This window comes from Columba livia, chromosome 5 (genome assembly GCF_036013475.1).
Source record: "Columba livia isolate bColLiv1 breed racing homer chromosome 5, bColLiv1.pat.W.v2, whole genome shotgun sequence".
In the NCBI taxonomy this organism is placed as follows: Eukaryota; Metazoa; Chordata; class Aves; order Columbiformes; family Columbidae; genus Columba; species Columba livia.
The window spans coordinates 36,361,205-36,379,913 of NC_088606.1; the positions used below are offsets into that span (position 1 = coordinate 36,361,205).

Genomic DNA, 18,709 nt, shown 5'->3' on the forward strand with positions numbered 1-18,709 from the left:
ACACACACATATTGTTGGCTGGTTAATAAGAATTAAGCAGTGGCTATAAGCATTGTATAAACCAGTGTAATTCTTCCAAGGAAAAGAGATTCAATTGCTGCAGGCACAGATGCATAACCTTTTAAAGGTGCGTAAGATGGAAACTAATACCAACAATGTATTTAACACACAAAATATTCTCTTTGAGAAAGAAAGATAGCAGACTCAGGATAAAAAAAGCTCCAAAACTTGACCTTGAAACGCTAAGACCTGCTAGGAGGTTTTGAGATAGCGTAAGTGGTTGTATGTTTACATATCCACTAAAACAGGTTCTAGTCCACACAAAGGTGTTATGGGAATACTGTTGATTTGCACGATGAACAATTGCACTTAAGTATCTGCTTGGGCAATATTGCCACAATATAATTTTTGCAGCTGTGTTTTCTCAGCTACGTTTTTTTTCCTTTTCTGGGAATTTCCTTTGGAAGATTGATACCACAATCACCTGAAGCCTTCTGTTAATCTCCTGTGTGGCTTCATCAAAAGCAATGTCACTAAAAGGTCTCCTATCTACATAATGCTTTAAACAACTACAAGGAGAAATCTGTTCAGGAGCAAGGGAGGGAGGAGGGGAACATACTCTGCATGGCACATTCAGCACTGGTTTCTCTAATTAAATGGACAAAGGTAACACTTTCTGGTAGAAGTTGGTGCTTTTCTCACTAGATTTTTACCCACTCCTCTATGTGAACAAATTAGCATCATGATAATAAAAAAGTCAGTGTTTCACCCCCTCCCTTTTACAATTTTTCACACTGAAGGGTGTAAGGTGACTTAATGAATACCACATAAATACTCAGTAGACTGCAGGAAATCCCCACATCTTCACAGTTTTAATTACCACATGCTATTCATCACCACAAATGCACATTTAAAAGCTCTTATTCAAATATCTTTGCTGACTTTAAAATAGACCTTGGCAGCATTATGGGTAGCAGTAACATTTGTAGTTGAGCATAATGAAATAAAAGCATTCAAATCTAATGCTTCAAGAGGAGGATTTATTTAATTTTTCTCCCTGAATATGGCTCTGTGTGTTCCCCGTTACTGGGAAACAGCCTTTGCTGGAGTAAAAATATTAAATGGGCCTACTAGTCTGAAACGATACGGCACATGTAGTGGGTCTACCATAGTCATCTGAATATCCATCCCATGAGAAATGCCTTTGAAACCCTAATGGCCTGAACTTGTTTCAGATCAGGGACCAAGAGGTAAAAGATTCAGAATATTGCTATGCTACATGGTGAAGTGCAACACCAAGATTTTATTTAGGGTCTTAAAGTAGAGTAGTGACATGACAACAGCATTGTCACAGAGCTTAGTAAGCCCTGTCTCTAAGCAGAACCAAGTCACTCAGGCACAGCACCCATAGATGCAGTTATTCCACTTTAAGATCCAGAAGCAGTTAGAGATTCTTTGTGTCCCATGCTATTGTGTGTTCCAGACATGACCTCAGTGTTCTCTTGTTAACACTCTGAACTCCACAACTCTCCCCATCCCAGTGAAAACAAAAAGGATGCCTTGCAGGGACCCTTAGTGACCATCCAGCACTACCACAGAATCACAGAAGGATTACGGTTGGAAGTGACCTCTGGAGATCACCTAGTCCAGCCCACCTGCTAAAGCAGGTACACCTAGAGTAGATTGCACCATCCCATCCCATTCTGAAACTAAACTGGCGATCTTAATAGAAAGTATTTCTTGTCTGAAATTTTCAAACTTCAGCTTTCACTTGTAGAATCTCATTTTATCTTTTTGCTAGAATTTAAAAAATTCTACTACCAGAAGATTTTCCTACTTGTGTTTGTTGATTTTAATCAAATCACAGCTCAAATTTTTGGGGTAAATCAGAATTTCTTCCATTTTTAATTGCAAGAGCTGCTTCTAGACCTTGGTCACTATTGTATAGCTCCTTTCAAACACTCCTTTCCCCTCCAAAATGCACAAACTTCATCTACATCCTACCTGAGCAAGGTGGCCTGGGGAAGTGACCTGAAACCCAGAATATTACAGAGACCTGATGCCTGACCTCCACACTACATTTGGTCTGAGTAGGTTCAGACATCTTGCCTATTTATTTTGCCCTTGAAACAGGTGACAATTAGTTAAATGTAAAATGTAACTCAAATGGTAAAAGTATTTTTTTGTGTAAAATTCTAGTGAGCTATTTCCATTTAAAAGTAATATACTTAACAACATATAATACCTCATTCCTCACATTATAAAGACCACAGGGCAAGGCGTTTACTAGAGCCAAAATACAAGCCCTGATACAGATGTAGCTCCTTCCTACCGCCAACTAAGAATGGAAAAAACTAAGAACTATCATGTCGGGAAACAGCTGCTCTTTTATAATGGGGACACTGGACAAGATATGAACTAGGCTAAAGGATGGCTAAAGACTGGGAAAAGTTCCTTCCTAAGAAGCATCATATGCTGAGTCAGAGATGGGCTACAGAACAACTTTGCAGAGCAATCAATATGCTAGGAAGCCAGACAAACACTGTGACCAGACTCTAGCATTACAATTTATGGTCTCAATTCTGTCTCAACACTAACATAAGGAAGTCCTTTAAGGACATTGACCAACATCCTATAATGAAGAGACAAGGGCTACTGAAGCTGAAGTGATTCAGACAAAAACTTTAGTTTAGAAAAGAGAAAGGAAAGAGAGGATCTTGCACTGAGCAGGGCATCACTTTGCAGCTGATCTGAAGGCAACTGAGAGGCTAATATGTAATGGAGACATAATCCATACTTTTGAAACATACATTAGAGTCTCTCCAACTCATGAAAGGTACAGGTCTCGCTGTAGAAAATATCTTTACCTGTTTTGCTAGCTGTATCTCCAATCTGTTGATCAGATCTTCCTTTCCTTGCACTGTGCCCATCAGCTCTTGATACTTCCTGTGCAGAGTGCTGTCTGATTCACTGGTCTTCACATCGGCTAGTTTTATCTTCTCTTCCATAAGTCTTACCTGTAATGACAATTAGAGGGAGACAAAAAATAAAACAATGCAAATGAAGGGGCTGCTTGTTTAGCGACAAGTAAGACCCTAACAGAGTATTTATGGGATTCAAAATTTTGAAGTCGGGAAAGGAAGAAAAAAAAAAAAACAACCCAACCCACACCTTCAAGTCACACTTAGCTTATATCCACATGTGTCAAAGGAACATTGTCCATTCATTTGTAATGCTGAAGCAGCAACAGATGCAAACTGAACCATGAACAGATAAACACTTTGTGTATTATGAAATATTTGCAGACTATTGGTCAAAGAGTCCATACAGGCACTATAGTCTACATAGATATATGGGCAAGGCACACCACATTTTCCTACTTCACAATACCATGGTAGGCTTTTTACTAGCAAGATATACATCTGGCCATTTGATTCAGATCAATATTTTCACAGGAAAATGCACTACAGAGTTCCTTCCTCCTCCTCCTCCTATCCCCAGCTTAGACAATGTTTTGGCAACTTCTGGCTTTCTGACAAGTCTTTTCTCCAGACCTGCTATGGACTTACCATGTTAGATATTTCAGAAGCTTTGTCTATCTTTGAGCTCCTTACAGTGCCAACACTAGTTCACCTCAGCAGAAGCACCAAAGTAATGCTCCTTCACCACAGAAAACATTTCAAAGCACTAAAATCAGGCTGTTGCTGAAGCCTTTCAATTTTTTTAGCAAATTTTAAAACCTCTTTGCTTTCTTCAAAACCTATGTCTCTCAATATATCAGTCTGTTTTATTATTACCTCATATTATTGCAATGGATTATAAGACTTCATTTCTAAAGGTGAATGGAATTCCACCAACTTAACTTAAACATGCTAACTGCAGCATTTGATGATGGGAAAATATCTGGTTCCAACACATCCCAGAGTGACCCAATCTGCAAAGAAACCAACTTCAGATACCACTAATTTTGCATGACTTTGGAACCAGGAAGACAGAATGCAGGCAATGATGTGAGCACTTCATAGAATCTGTGAAGAGAGTTACTCATGCTCCGTTGAGCAGCCTACACTTCATACTTGCAGAAGCTGCATTTTGTCCTCCTGTCTGCCTGCATTAGGCAGAGAAGCAAACTGCCTCTTCCTCACACTGAATCAGAAAGGTAGGCGCCCAACATGTGAGCCAGAAAACTAAGCCTGCTGAGTCGGATGTGTTTTCATTAGAGTTTAGAGTGATTATAGTAAAAAGAAACAGCCCCTCCTTTCTGTCTGATGCCTAAATGCTGACTCTGTACTAGAGGCTCAGAGAGGGGACTGCAAACATGTGAGTTCCTTAATTGAGGTTGGCAGCTACAGGGAGCCCATTGAATTAACAAATCCAGCCCCCCAGACTCCTGGAGAGAAAGATAACAAGGGATTTTACACTTGATGTGGAGCCCTCTCATTTGTCAGCTGCTTCTCATTCATGGTGAACATACTTGCTATTGGAACAAAATGGCCCTACTCTTTATGTTGTCACTTCTTCAGGCTGTTAGGCAGCAATGAAGTATTTCTCTAGGAACACTTATCTCTGGATGTGGATAAGGCCACTGGAAAGGCAAATCCTACAACTTTGAGGGTTGCTAGTCTTTAGGATCCGCCAACACATGGCTGCAGAACTGCTGATGGCAGGTGAATGAAGGCAACCCTCATTTCTCCTACACCTCCCCAGCCAAGTTCTCCCTTTCTTGCCCATTCTCTGACCTGGCTTTGACTTGCCCTCCATTTGCTCCCTTGCTGCCACTGCACCTTACCATATCATGGACACTCTACTCCTGTCATTGAGGTGTCTGCTAGTATGAAACTTCCTTCATTGGCCTGTCGCAATAACTATACTTCCTGCTGGTGCTGTCACAGTGACAATGTTACCTTTGCCTGCCTTGGCTGGGCATGGACTTACTGACACCACTATCAAGAACAACTCTAGTTCTTGGTTGGCAATTATTGGTCTAGCATAGAGGCCAACAACATGCTGATGAGACATGACATATTTCCTATATTTAAGCTGGTCAGAAAAAAATCTTGACATCAATATCAAACTTGCACAGAATAGTACGTTTTGCAGACAGAATACTTTACCAGGTGCTTCAAGTTCCTGATTCCTGGGCAATATTTTTTCCCAGTGCTTATAACACTGCCTATTCAGTCCTTCACTACTGAAGTCCTCTTCAACAGCCATTCTTGGCCATTTTGTATAGCTCTTAGTTCTGTGCTTTAATCTCTGACTCAGTGCTCAGTCCTGGAGCTCTTGACCAGCTTGAGCGAGCTGGTTCACTCCAAACCTTCCCTTCAGCAGTGATCTGCAGTGATGCAGGAGCTCAGACCATCTGGCCCTTCTTGGCTCTTTTGTTTTTATAATACTCCTTACAACACAGACTGTACAACAATCTGCTTCCCAAAGGTCCATTATTCCTTACAGCCTGGCTCATAAGCTGAAATCTCTCTCTCTCTCCCCTTCTCCATTATTCAAGAAGCACAGAAGGACTAGCTTAGAAAATATGCTTAATTTTTAGTTGATTACAGTAATATGAAATGAATCCAGCTCTTACTGCTTTTCTCCCAAGCCAGAGCAGTAATTACTGAAAAGAAAGTCCAAAACTACTGATGGGTTTTGCAGGCACACTCTTACTTCTTTCGCAGAACCTCTTCTACTTGTGGACAAGTCCTTACCAGTACTCTTAAGTATTTGTTTTCTGAGGACCCGCTGCCAGGCAGTTCTGTCTCTGCACTTTAATCCTGAGGTATAGCATCCTTTTCTGTAACCAAAAATGCCTATCATGGATGAGAAGTAAAGGCTGTGAAGCTGAGACACAGATATAAGGTGCTGATTTTCACTTCAGATTGAACCTATTTAGGTGCCTATCCATAGCTCAGGCTGAAAGACTGGGAAGGAGACCAGAAAATCCATTCACCACTGAAAATCAGTGTTTCCCTAGCAGAGCAAAGCACAGCACTGCAGCGTGCTGTCTGTATGCTAGACTGTGGGGAATTTAGAGTAAGTTCCTGCTTGGCTTGTACCGGAGCAAACAGAAGAGAATCTCTTACCTGTTTCTCTGCATCCTCAGCTCTTTGTTCTGCTTCTATCACTCTCTGTTCCAACTCCTGCATCTTCAGAGCCAAAAGAGAAGAAGGGGAGATGGGGAAAGAAAGAAAAGAAATTAACATCTCCTGGAATTCACGTTTTACCCAGGAATCTTCCATTTCTTGTGCAGGTGTACAGATCTTTGGCATTTTTGGGGTTAACTGGACTGCCTTGATGAGAAAAAAAAAATAGCGCCTTTGACCTTTTTCAGTCTACTGCCCTACTTTGAATTTACCGGAACTGTTTTCTCATTAGTGAGCTTCATCATTCATTACATGGGTCAAGGGAATAGTCCCAAAGTCTTGACCTCGTCCCTAAAATTTACACACCATGGGCTCTCCTTGCAAGAAGCCTGTCTACAGCATGCCATTCTTTCCTGGTTTTATTTCAGCTAGGATTCATTCAAGAAAGTAAATAAAAATGAATACATCTTGGAAAGCTCACAGCAGGTCCTCCACAATGCCACATTATAACCAATGAGTACCTTGCTTTGGCTTCTAATGCATCACAAGATCATAACTGACAAGATTAACAATTATCTTAATTTTCCTATGTTTCTTTTAATTTTAAAGAGCTTTGCTAACTGACAATTCTGTGATTCTTTATCTGAGCATTGCTGCTATTGATGTCAAAGGACACTGAATAGGATTTTATTCTAAATGTGTATGAATCACTTCATTCTCAGTGAAACGCAGATATACCCAGGATTCCTCTAACAACTTACCACTAAAGCCCAGCTTGTTTTTTAAGCCAAATAATATAAAATCAGTGACATTGAGTTTCATCCACTAACTTGCAAAGTTTGAGAAATTCTTCACAGAGTATCCACCATTTATTTGTGTTTTACTAATAAAGGAATGACATAGAAGCAGCTTCAGAAGCTTAAAAGAATCATGCTTCAGGCAGAAAACAAGCTATAAGAGGAACTGAACTCCTTTTCTCTCCAATGCATTTTATGATCCTTGATAAAGCACTGGACCCAAGTATTCAGGCTGGTCAGTATGAGTACCAAAACAATGCTTCTGAAAGTGGGACTTATTCCCCTTGAGCTGACCGCCGAGACTGGAGACATGATAATTCCCATGTTTCCATTTCCCTTCCTTCAAATGCCAACAGGACAATTTTTCAAACATACACACTGATCATAAGAACAGACTGACATCTATTGACAAACGCATCAGAAAGATACATATATGTAGACACCTCAATGGTCATATAACTAAAAAAGCCATGCCGCAACAAATTCAAATCATGAAGAGCAGAAAATGCCACATTTAGCATGATACCTCTCAGGTTTTTCTTGGTGGAGCAATTGATGACATCATGGTTTACGGAGCTTAATAACCAAATCACAGACATTTCTTTGGTGGAGGAACAGAGAGATGCCACAGAATATTGCACAGACAGCTAAAGGTCCTCTGACTGAAAACCCAGCCTCCGAGAGTCTTGGTAGAGACTGAGTTTAAGGCAATCTAACGAAGACAGCAGCAGTCTGGGTTACGACATGCATTTGTGTCCATTAGGAACAGTGATCTACCCATGTATTTATCTGTTAGTCTCTGGATAGTCATCACCACAGACAGGTAGAAGCAAAACACATTGGTGAAAGACAGATGCTAACTGGATATATAATACACCTTGTGAAACAAAGACAGTAGCTTCAGAGTAACTTTCTGACAAATTGTCAGGGTCTACATTCACAGCACAGACTTTAGATGAATCTCTGGATGTTTTCCCAAAGGCTATCCTCATAGATTAAAAATTCAATCCTTTACAAGGTGCGTGATCTCCATGAAAGATTCAAGTTATTTTAAGACAGCAGTGCTCTGACTGAAAAAAAAATAAATCTTTGTTGTCTCAGCCTCGTGATAGTTTGCATTGCATTGCATTACTAGCAGTTCTGGTTCCTGATCAGGACAGAGAATGTATGCGAAGACCATTCCTGATCACTGGAGTTATGAAACTTCTTGTGCAAGGAGGGTGACCTGGCTAAGATCCAGTCAAATAAATTACTTTTGTCATCTTAATTCCCTCTGTAACCTTAAATGAACTTCTACTTTTTTTAACTTCCTTGACTACATTGTTGGGTTGTCCTACTATGAACTGTTAAATAACTGCTGTGTTTCTTATGTGCACAAAATGATTACTTCACCCATCTCTGGTGTCATCTGTCTCACTGGAGCGCATTCAGATTTAATACATCCATGCTTGTAAGGCTCTTTCAAATCCCTCAATGAATTAATAATAATGCTTGGTATTTACATGGGTCCTTTCATTCAAAATGCTTTATAATTTGACAAAAGCTACTAAGCAACTTGACCCAGGTCACATAAAAAACTTAGTGACCAAGCCAAATTCAAGTAACTTTTCTCCCAGACATTAACCCAGGCAGCTTGCATGAAGAAAAACAGGCCCAGTTGTCTAGCCATGCTTGCAGGAGACGAAAGAGGATTTTTCCAAGTGCTGTTTATTGCAGTAAGACAGAAGCAGGTTAAAAGCTACCCAGATGACCCTTATAAAAGCTGCAGAAGATCCTTCTATCAACCATTCACATAGGCTTTCCTTCGCCTGATGGCTCATAACACACTAAGTAAAACTGAGTGAAAAAAGTTCCTGCATATGTCAGCCTCATTTTTGTCCTGTTGTTCTCTTCCAGAGCTCACTCCTAACCAGGTCTTGCTGCCAAGGCAACAGTCTGCTATGTTTCTCCCCAACAGAGAGAGGAGTATCCCTTTCTTTGTATGTGTACAAGAACGTCAGAGTGGAAACAACTGCCTGTTTCCAAAGAGATCACAACCTCTGCTGACATCCACAAAAAGGCAGGACCCAGGGGTCTTGTGCCCTGCGAGGCTCCAGCAGGATGGCAGAGTTTTGTCTCTGAGACCAGGAGCTGGGGTCCCTCTGCTGTCCCAGCCCGCAGCCAGGATCTATGCAATTGGCTGACACTGCTCAATAGCCAAGACCAGGCTACCAACCTTCAAGTTCACACCATGTGAACTAGGGCACTCTTGGGTTTTAAATTCCTCATGTTCTGAACAGTGATTTAGATTATTCAATCTAAGCGGATTTTAATAATCGGAGGTATTTAAACTGTTAGCGCACATTGTGCTACCAATGTCAGGCATGAATGAGGCGCTGGGGTTTTTTTGCGAGTTAAAATAGTAAAATCTGCCTTAAAACAATAAAATTAGTTACAAAGACTGATTTAAAACAACCTAGCTGGTGAGCAAGTATCACACTGCTTTTAACACCATTCTTCAGTTTCACTGGCAAAGCGCCCCCTTTTTTTTTTCCCTGCTGCTGCAAACCATATCAGAGGATGTCAGGGGCAATGCTCACCACAGGTTGGGAAATGCAGCTTCAAACTGTGCCCACGTCACATTTTTTCAATATCTTCTCCCCCACACCCAAAAACCCCAACTATTTGAAAATGTGGTACTCTTTCAAATATGTCTGAATCTCTTTTCTCTCACAGAGAGAGCAGCAAGGAGAAGAAGAAAAAAGAAGAAAAAAAAAAAATCACAGTTACTATAAAATCTACGATAAAAATCTGTGGAGCTGGCATCACTACGAATAAAGCACGCACCTTCTCTGGTTCTGCATCACTGCCCATCTGAGGGGATGCAGCGTGGACAGGAGCCCAGGTTGCTGTGACTACTGGGGAGCCCTGTGGCAACGGAGGAAGAGGGATGGAGGGTCTCTGAGCAAACTGTTGCAGTGGTTGGGAACCCAAGGCACAGGACGCTTCCCAACAGCAACGGTCAGCATCAGCATTGCAAGGTGAGCACGTGCTCTGGTGCCTGAAGTCCATCTGTGCCAGATAAACCCGCCGGAGCTGCCCCACGGTCCCTGAGGCTCTCCCCTTCCCACACGACATTCGGAGTGGGGAACTGTAAACCTGAGAGCTCTTTGCCCCTGCAAGTAGGCCTACAACTGCGCTGCGCAAGTAGTTACAGAGTAACCTGATCACTGAACCAAGCTGCTCCTTAATCTTAACAAAGAGAACATCGGTCTGACTGAATGCCTGGATTAATGACAGTCAGGCCCCTTCCTTGAGGAGCCCCCTGAAGCAGATGAAAATTTCATTCTCTGCCACAGCCCACAAACCTCCCTACAGAGACAGTCAAAAGATTTCTGGCAAGTCTATTCTCCAAAAAGAAAGTTTGATAGGTGGGTTTCTTTGTTTTGCATGGGGCTGGTCAGACAGTCTCTCAGCGCAGAAATTAATAAAGCATGAGGCCACAGGTTCCATAACGCAGAAAATGTAAAGTATTGCACATAGCGTACTGGCTGTCTTTACCAGACCTGAATCACATTTATACATGATTTTTAATTTTTTTTTTTTTTACACCTTTATCTAAATAGACTTTACAGCCCCTTTCAGTATTTTCCAAGTTAAGTAATCAATAAGGTCCCTCTCAGAAGCTACCTTGAAAAGATGAAGAGAGTGCTTATAATTGCCTGATTTCTTAAAATATGAAGGGTGGAATGAATGCTTCATGCAGTATAAGGCACTAGTGGAAAGGTAATTGCAGTTAAAGCAAGGATGAAAATTGCTCCACTCTGAAGTAGATGTCATTTGGATGTAAAAACATGCAAAACCAACAAACACGAATATACACATAAAAGTTACGTAATACAACATAGAGCAAAAGTGAGTTTAGAACATATCTGTCATCAGGTACAGCTGAAAAGCACTTGGAGTAAACTGCAGTCAGTTGTGAAGACTTCAACTTCACTGGCACACTGTGACTGAAAGAAACTGTTCTCACTTTCCAATAGCAATTGAATATCTTAGTAATCTTGGACTGGACTGCGATAGTGTAAGCCACATTTTGAAACAAAGAAGGAACCCCACAGCAACCTACAAACTTAGATTGTATGCAAATTAGAAGTAGTGAAAAAGCTTTAATTCACATAACTCAATTTAATGTAAAGAAAAAACACCAAAAATCCACACAATGATGGAAAAAAAAAACAAACCAACACCACACCAAAACAAACAAACAAAAAAACCCAAACAAACAAACAAAAAAGAAAACCACAACACCCCAGCAAGACGCTCAAAACTTTGCCAGTCCTCTCCAATAGGGCTGCAAATGAATTCACTTCGTGCACTTGAAAGAAATTAGTAGGAGATGCCTCTAAAAACACCAATGTTATACAAGTTTCTAACATCCAGATCTCAAAGCACTCAGTCTTGCTCTTCAGTATCCCTAGAATGTTTTGACTGGGTACGCAATGTTATTCTAACGCTATGGCAGTACATATACCCCTGTCCAGTATTTTAACATTCCAGTGTAATCTGCGCTCCTGTAAGCTTTTCTATTGCCAGCCAAGTCCCGATCCTGCTGTTCTTATGCCAAATATCCATCTTTGCTCTGCAGCTGCCCCAGTCACTTTACATGTTCAGAATATTGTTCATACAGCATCTTCCAGCAGAGTCCAAATACCTGGTGATTTTCCAGTAAACAAGGTCAAATTCTTATGTTCATTAATGCCACTTTACACCACTCTGACAAGGCACATCTCTGTATCTCAAGTGATAAGAGGAGTGCAATGCCATACTGTAATCAAGGAAGAGATCCCCACTGCAAGTAACAGTTTTATCGGGTAGCTCAGCTTTTAGGGATTTTTTGCTTTCATGCCATAACTCAGCACACAGTAGAAGCCACCACTGCCTCACCTTCTCGGCTAACAGCTCTCGGATCTTGCTTGCCTGCAAGCGGAATTTGAAGAGCTGGGACTCCAAGGCAAGGCATCGCTTTTGCCAGTCCATACAGCTGCCATTCTCCACTGTGAGTTCTGCCATTGTGAAGTTAATCATCCATTTGAGAAGTCGTCTGAGGTGCTCTAAAAATCCTACAGAAAAGAAAGTGAAAAAAAAAAAGAACATATTTTAGAGCGGCAAACTTTTCACCCCTTGTGCTTAGTCTGCCTTGGTCCATCTTACAGGACTGCCACAGGTCACTTTTTAAATAGATAACAGATAAATATTCAAATAAACTTTTACCTTCACTAATGCATCATGCTGTATATTCCTCAGATATCCTTACTGCCATCCTTACATCCTTGCTCAGTATCTACATACAGACTAGGAGTATTTTTACTCCTGCTTCCTTTGTATCTGTATGGCTATAAACTCTCAAGTCACTAAAACCTCTTAAATATAGCTCAGGTCACAGACTCATTATTCACTTGGGACACCAGTGTTTTATACAAATGTGAGGTATGAAGCAACAGTGGTCCCAATCCCTAACTATTTGATACAATCAGTCCACAAGGAGACTGCAAGAGTAGCTATACCACAGTATCCAAACAATTGCTCTGTTAAAACATAAAGAGATCCCAGACAGGAATAAGCTAAGGCTGAAGACAAAACATGCAGGTCTACTCAAGTCCTTGTAGGCATCAAGTGATATACACAACTCCACAAAGTGGAAAAAGCTGTGGTTTTTGAAGTTGTTTTCTTTTGTTACTCAGGAACTGTTCAGACATATCAGATATTTTTGCAGATCTTTTAAAATGAGAACAAAGTGTACGTAAAAAGTATCCTTAAACAAATTCAGGCATTTGTTAGCACTCACAACAAGGTTTATAATACCAACTCAGTCTGTGCAGTCTAGGATCCAGCTGTATAACCCTACAATAACAAATGTTTACAAAGCCAGAACAGTTATTAGTTCGTCAGCTCCATCAAAACACTGAAACCCATGCTTATTAAAGGAACTTCTCACCTGCAAACTTGGTGCTTTCCTGAACTGGGACCAAAGTAACAGGCCAAGACTTGGGAGAGAGCAGTGAAATCACTTGGCCTCACTGCCTTCATATCTGCTTTTGCAGGGTGGGAAAGCTTAAGATGTCCCTCTAGTTGTACCCACTTGCCAGGACACCTGGCTCATGTTTTGCATGTAGGAGACCTGAGACTCCAGTTACCCTAAATATACATAATAGTGTAAGTACACATAACATAGCAAGCCACTCTATCCAGTCATTTGCCTGCTGTTCTGAGTTAAGGAAGACACATTTTATACCCTTTAGCTACAAACATTACCTGTGAGTTATTTTACATATAGGTTGCTTTGTTGAGTAATAGAGAGTTTTCCAGGCAGCAAGTTGCCTGCCTTTCCAATTTGGGAAATCCCATTCCAGGTCAGAAGGTAGGTTTAAATAAAACAAGGAAGAGGCACACTCACGTTCCACACTGCCTCACTGAAAATGCTCTGCCATAGGAAGGAAGACCTATTCTATTATACAAGCAACAAATATACAGCTTTACAGAAATAAAAAGGCCATCCCTTTCCACAGCCCAGTCCAGCACACCAATTTCATCTCTAGCCCTAGCTCCCTGCCAGCCATTCACCCAGGTTACCTTTGGCTCACTTTACAACACTGTGGCGTTTCCCTCTAACTTATCACTATCAGTGCTTCTCAAGCCAAAAGAGTGCACAAAGTCATGGAAAGTTTCTACAATGCCATAGGTTTGTTAACAGTTAACTCTGTTCTGGACATGATAATTCAGCTCTCAAAGGAAATGCTATTCTCTTTAATACATGTATAAAGAGATTTTAGTCTTTATTTGTAGAGTTTAAGTCCAAAGAGGACATATGAATGAATGGGATAAACTTTAATGGCGCAAAGTAAAAGGAATCTGATTTACCATACAGCTTATGCCAGAGCAAAAGTAATTTCCTCAGATAGTCTATAATTGTTGGTTGAACTAAAATACCCGATTCTGAATAGGAAATCTGAGACTGGGATAGATGTCCTGAATCATTAAGTGCTCCTTCTCACTGTAAACAATGGCATAATATAATACCTTTCATAAATGAACACAGCCCTTCCCTAGAACCATGCAGGCAGTTTCACTCCCACTATTCCTGTTGTTCTAGAACCTCACCCCTCTAATGATCCACCTTCTAATTACCAGCATAAATACAATCATAACCACCTTGTATCTGTTCATTCTTGTAGAACATTGCCCTTCAGCTTAGCTAGCTTGTTTGTTTTTTTTTTTTCACCCCTCCTTCTTATTTACCTCTTGGTATATTTATAGATATCAAAAACTTTTCCTTAAAGACCTCATTTTGCAAGGCTAGAGATAAGGGGCTCTTTTAGTCTCATACAAAAAAGCTCACCACTTTCCCTCTGCACCTGTTCCAACTTCAGTGCACATTTTATAAAAGAGTTGAGTTTTATCTTTCTCACTCCCCTTCACAGACACGGGTGACCACAACTGTATCTGAAAGGCAATGAGCAGCCTCGGAACCTAGTGTAAAGGTGTTTAGCACTTCACACACTCCTAGGGAGCACCTCACCTGATTGCATTTGCCTTTTTTACAACCACATTACACTGGTGGTCGACATTCACAGACAATCCAAGACAACTGGAACAGAGGAATCTCGGCTGGCTTTGCCTTTGCAAATGCCAGACACAGGAGTGCAGGGAGCCCATTACAATGATACAGGAACAGGCCGATAAACCACAAGTCTGTGCCAGATCTCCACAATATCAAAAAATCTCTGTGCTACAGTCCATTGCAAAATTTAACAGGCCCATAGTTATGCTATGATTGATTAGTATATCCAAATATGTTCCTCCTCTGTTGTTTCTAAATAGTGCTCTCCCAGGTTTTGTGCTCACTTTATTACTACTTCTAATGTGTGATTTTACTTTGAGTCATTAGGGTTTTATCCCACCCTTACTAACCCCCTGCTTTGTTAACTCTTCCAGTAAAATACCTAGCTTCCTTCCAACAGCCCTGCTTCAGCACAGTGCTGTGATGTTCTCGTTTGTCATTTCTTTGTCTATCATATCATTCTATTGATCAACATCTCCTCCACTTAAGATAATAAATTCTCCATGTGTCATCATAACAAATAATTTCTGAAGGCCAGAGATTAGAAGTGTGTCTTTTTCTCTCTCTAGCAAAAACCTTACCCATTTTCAGAGAAAGATATTATATAACAATGTTTCACATCTACCCCTAAATTACAATTTTATTTACAACTTCAAATTTGTTCTGAATTATCATTTAGTCTTAAATGCATCATTCCCTCTACCCCATTCTCCTAAACATAAGCAGTTCATCAGTACTTTACAAATTACAAAATCAACTTCATTTTGACAGACTGGCTTTAAATACTTGCTACTGAACCTGCCATTTCATTACTTTTTTTTTTTTTTTTGGTATTCTTAACAATCTTAATCCACTACATTCTTTGACTCTGCCCTCTCCCCAATATTAGTACATTTCATATCAGATAAAGAATTTATATGGTTATATAGACCATGTTTATGTGGTTATGTGGTTATGAAACTTGTGCGTTTTTTTCCCTTTGGCATATGAAGAAGTCAGAAATCAGATACTTTCAGGTATGGTATTCTTACTTTAGGAACTTGGAAAGTAGGAGGCAGCCACTTCGTTCAAACAAGCGGAGACTTTTAAAACTTAACTCACATGTGCATACAAATGCTTCTTAAAGAGCAGCTTGATTTTCACTGGAAATTGTTTGATACTTAACACTGAAGATAATGGGAGCTAAAAAGTCCTAAGGACTTAGTGGGGGGGAAACGACAAACCAATTGCTAAATGCAGACATGAGATTCCTAGCTTTGACTATATCTGTAAGTTTTTATTAGAGACAGTTCCGACACTAAATGCTATATCCGAAATAAATGTGAATATATTTACTTGTAGTCCCCATGTCCAGTTGTAATTCTGATGCAGCTAAAATTTATGCCAGAATGTCATGGGGTTTTTTTGGTTTTAGACCAGGATTAGCTGATGTCCCAGATGTCAGTGGATGCAGACTAGAATTAAAAACACTTCAGAGACTTTGTGTATTGCTACCTGAAAAGCCTTCTGAGAATAAAAAGCAATTAATCAACACTAAGACTTTCAGGTGCAGATATAAGTGCATGTAAAGTATTTGCAGCCTTGTTCATTCAGTGCAAACAGTACAGACAAGTGAAACACTATTTCCGTATTTCAAATGCAAGTGTGTCCTCAGCTCAGGAATCCATTTACCTAGGCTGCCGTAGGGGATTCAGTCAGCACAGGAGCGCAGTTCTTAGCACCTGCCAGTAAAACACACCAGACCCTGTTGGAACACTGGAGCTAAGTACTGGCCTTTCATCTACCATCTTACTACAAAAGGAATCAGTAGAAATGTGATAAATGTAACACATAAAGGGAGAGACATTTCCTCTTATGTCACTGCATCAACACCAAGAGAGCCAGCAATATGGATGATGGTCAAAAGTCAGTGTGGAAACCCCGTACTATTAATCAACTCCCTGCTCCCAGTTTCCTCATTGTCCACTTCACAACCAGTTTCACCCCTCAGCTTTTTAACCCTGAAGCCACTGGAATTGTCCAGCCACACCGCGGTTTTTTCTTATTCACAAGTGTGGCCTGGGTCGTGCAAAGTATGGGGGAAAAAATAACGTGACAAGCTGCAAGAAGGGCAAGGCTTGGCAAGGGCCAGGGAGGCGGCAGAAAAATTCCCTCTACATCAGTGCAGGTGGCTTGACAAGGAAAAGTGCCAGACGGCAGGAAGACGGCTCCAGTTTTGCAGTCCTGACTCCAGAGGTCTTGCGCCGCACACCTTGGCTTCCCAGGAAGAAAGCACAGGCCACAGGACTTACATATATTTACTCCTGGGCTGCCTTTCCCCCTCGTGTGGCCGTTCCTCCCCTCACCTCCTCCACAGAGTTTCAAGGACCAAAGTCCCAAACCCGAAAGCAGACCTATATATTTTAAGCAGCAAACCTCAATTAACAGACATGACACAACATCACCCCCAGAACACTCCCGTCAGTCCCCTCGCTGTCACCTTGAAGAAAGAAAGGGGGAGAAAGGCTACGATAGCGACCCCCGCACAGACCAGCCCTTCATAGCGCCGACAGCTCTCTCCCCACGCGAGGGCTCCCGGCCGGCAGACACCTCTCCTGGCAGCGAGCAGGGGGCCGGGGCCGTCGGAGGGCCCCCCCGCCCGCGCTCACCTTGGCCAGCGCGGGGGTCTGGCCCCAGCGGAGCGGGGTAGTGACCGGGCCAGTGGCAGGCGCAGCCGGCTGTGTACGAAGACTCCTGAGCCCGCGGGGAGCGCGGCGGGGCCGGCCCGTGCGGCGGGCGGCCGCGCAGAGCGGGGTGGCAGCCGGGTGGCAGGCAGGTGTCTGGCGCGGCTTGTGTCCCATTCACCGCTTTTCCATTCTCGCTCCGCTTTCCTTCGAGCGGGAGAGCCCGGCTCACATATCAGAGCCGGCCCTCCCGAGGAGCGCAGGAACTGACATCACCCGCCTCGGGCTTTTAACCCTTTCTCGGGCTCGGAGGCGAGGCAGGTGGGGCGGGCAGCGCCCTGCCCGGTGCTGGGGCAGCCCGGGAGCAGAGGAGCTATGGCCGTGCTCTGCCCCTGACAGAGACATCCCCCTCGCCGCCCACCCTGCGTTCTCGGGGACTTCCACTAAGGCCCGCGGTTACGGGGAACGGGCCGGTGCTGACGGGACATCCCGGGCCGGGCTTCCCGAGGTCGTCTGGAGCACCTGCCCGCTGCACCCTCAAGCGGGGAGCGCTCCCTGTCCCCCTGCGCCGGGCATCCATCGTATTCCGCCAAGCGCCTTTGGGCAAAAGGCGAACAGCGCTGGAGACTCGACAGAGCAGAGCTCCTGGCAGCTGCAGGCTTCTTCGGCGGGCCTGCCAAACGGCAGTCACCTCCCAGCCTTCAGAGCCGATGTTCCAAACAGTCCCCAGCCCTGAGGCATGGTGGGAGCATCCAGGCAGGGAGCTGGCAGCCACAGTACCATGCTGCCCTCACCTCCCACAGCAGCCCTGAGGAGCTGGTGGAGCATCCCAGGCTGCATCTGGAGCTCCCTTCACTGGTTGTAGGCAACCCCAGGGTATGGGGTTGGTGCCAGGGAAGAGTTGAAAACCAAATCAGTGTAATGATGGCTCTTCTGAGTAGAGGATTCCGTCCTGCCCCACATACTTGTGCTGTCTCCCACACAAAATGGCTCAGACAGGTCTGAGGCTTCAAGCATTTATAATGATAGCTGCCAGCATACAAAATATTTTGTTCAGGGATAGGGCCACCACTTACTGAGCTACTTTACACGCAGCAATCCCTTATATGAATATATATTATCTGCATTACTCACACAGAGCCAGCAGTCTCACTGCCGAGGAAGGCTGGCTGCTGGTTGCGAGTGTGCACACACAGCCTTGTACCACCGGCTGCCACCCTCTGCCACAAGCCTGGCACTGCCATCCCTGGGCTGGCTGAGATCATGCTCCATCTCTTAATATTCAGCAGACCAGGGTGGGCACATGGAAGTGAAACTGGTAACAGAGGGGGCTGCAGGACCAAACACCCCAGGCCTTTGGGCCTCAGACCAGAGTGTTTCAAAGCGAAGTCTTTTATTCCAGTTGAGGCTTAGCAACTACTTGTTGCTTACTCCATCATCAGGCACATTGCTTCCATCAAAAATACTTTTAAAATGTGTTTTTGACACTCATCAAAGTGGGGATAACAACAGCCATGCTGATTTGTGTGTCTCTGGCCTTTCACATTGTATGCTTGGTCTCACCTCCTC

General features: G+C 42.7%; 1 protein-coding gene across 4 annotated transcripts in view; it reads right to left on the reverse strand.

The window, feature by feature from the left end:
- The window catches only part of PLEKHH1 (pleckstrin homology, MyTH4 and FERM domain containing H1), a 53,587-nt gene extending 36,220 nt beyond the window's left edge, over positions 1-17,367 (reverse strand). The window contains exons 1-4 of one of the 4 annotated variants that reach the window (XM_005502278.4): positions 17,126-17,367; positions 11,804-11,979; positions 6,081-6,143; positions 2,868-3,017 (exon numbers count right to left, since the gene is read on the reverse strand). In XM_005502278.4, the coding sequence (XP_005502335.3) occupies positions 2,868-3,017; positions 6,081-6,143; positions 11,804-11,944 (354 nt within the window). In that variant the 5' untranslated portion in view covers positions 11,945-11,979; positions 17,126-17,367. Of the gene's footprint in view, positions 1-2,867; positions 3,018-6,080; positions 6,144-11,803; positions 11,980-16,956 lie in introns of those variants that run through there. The other 3 variants (XM_065064345.1, XM_065064346.1, XM_065064348.1) reach the window with 3 other exon arrangements.
- Positions 17,368-18,709: the final 1,342 nt, after the last annotated feature.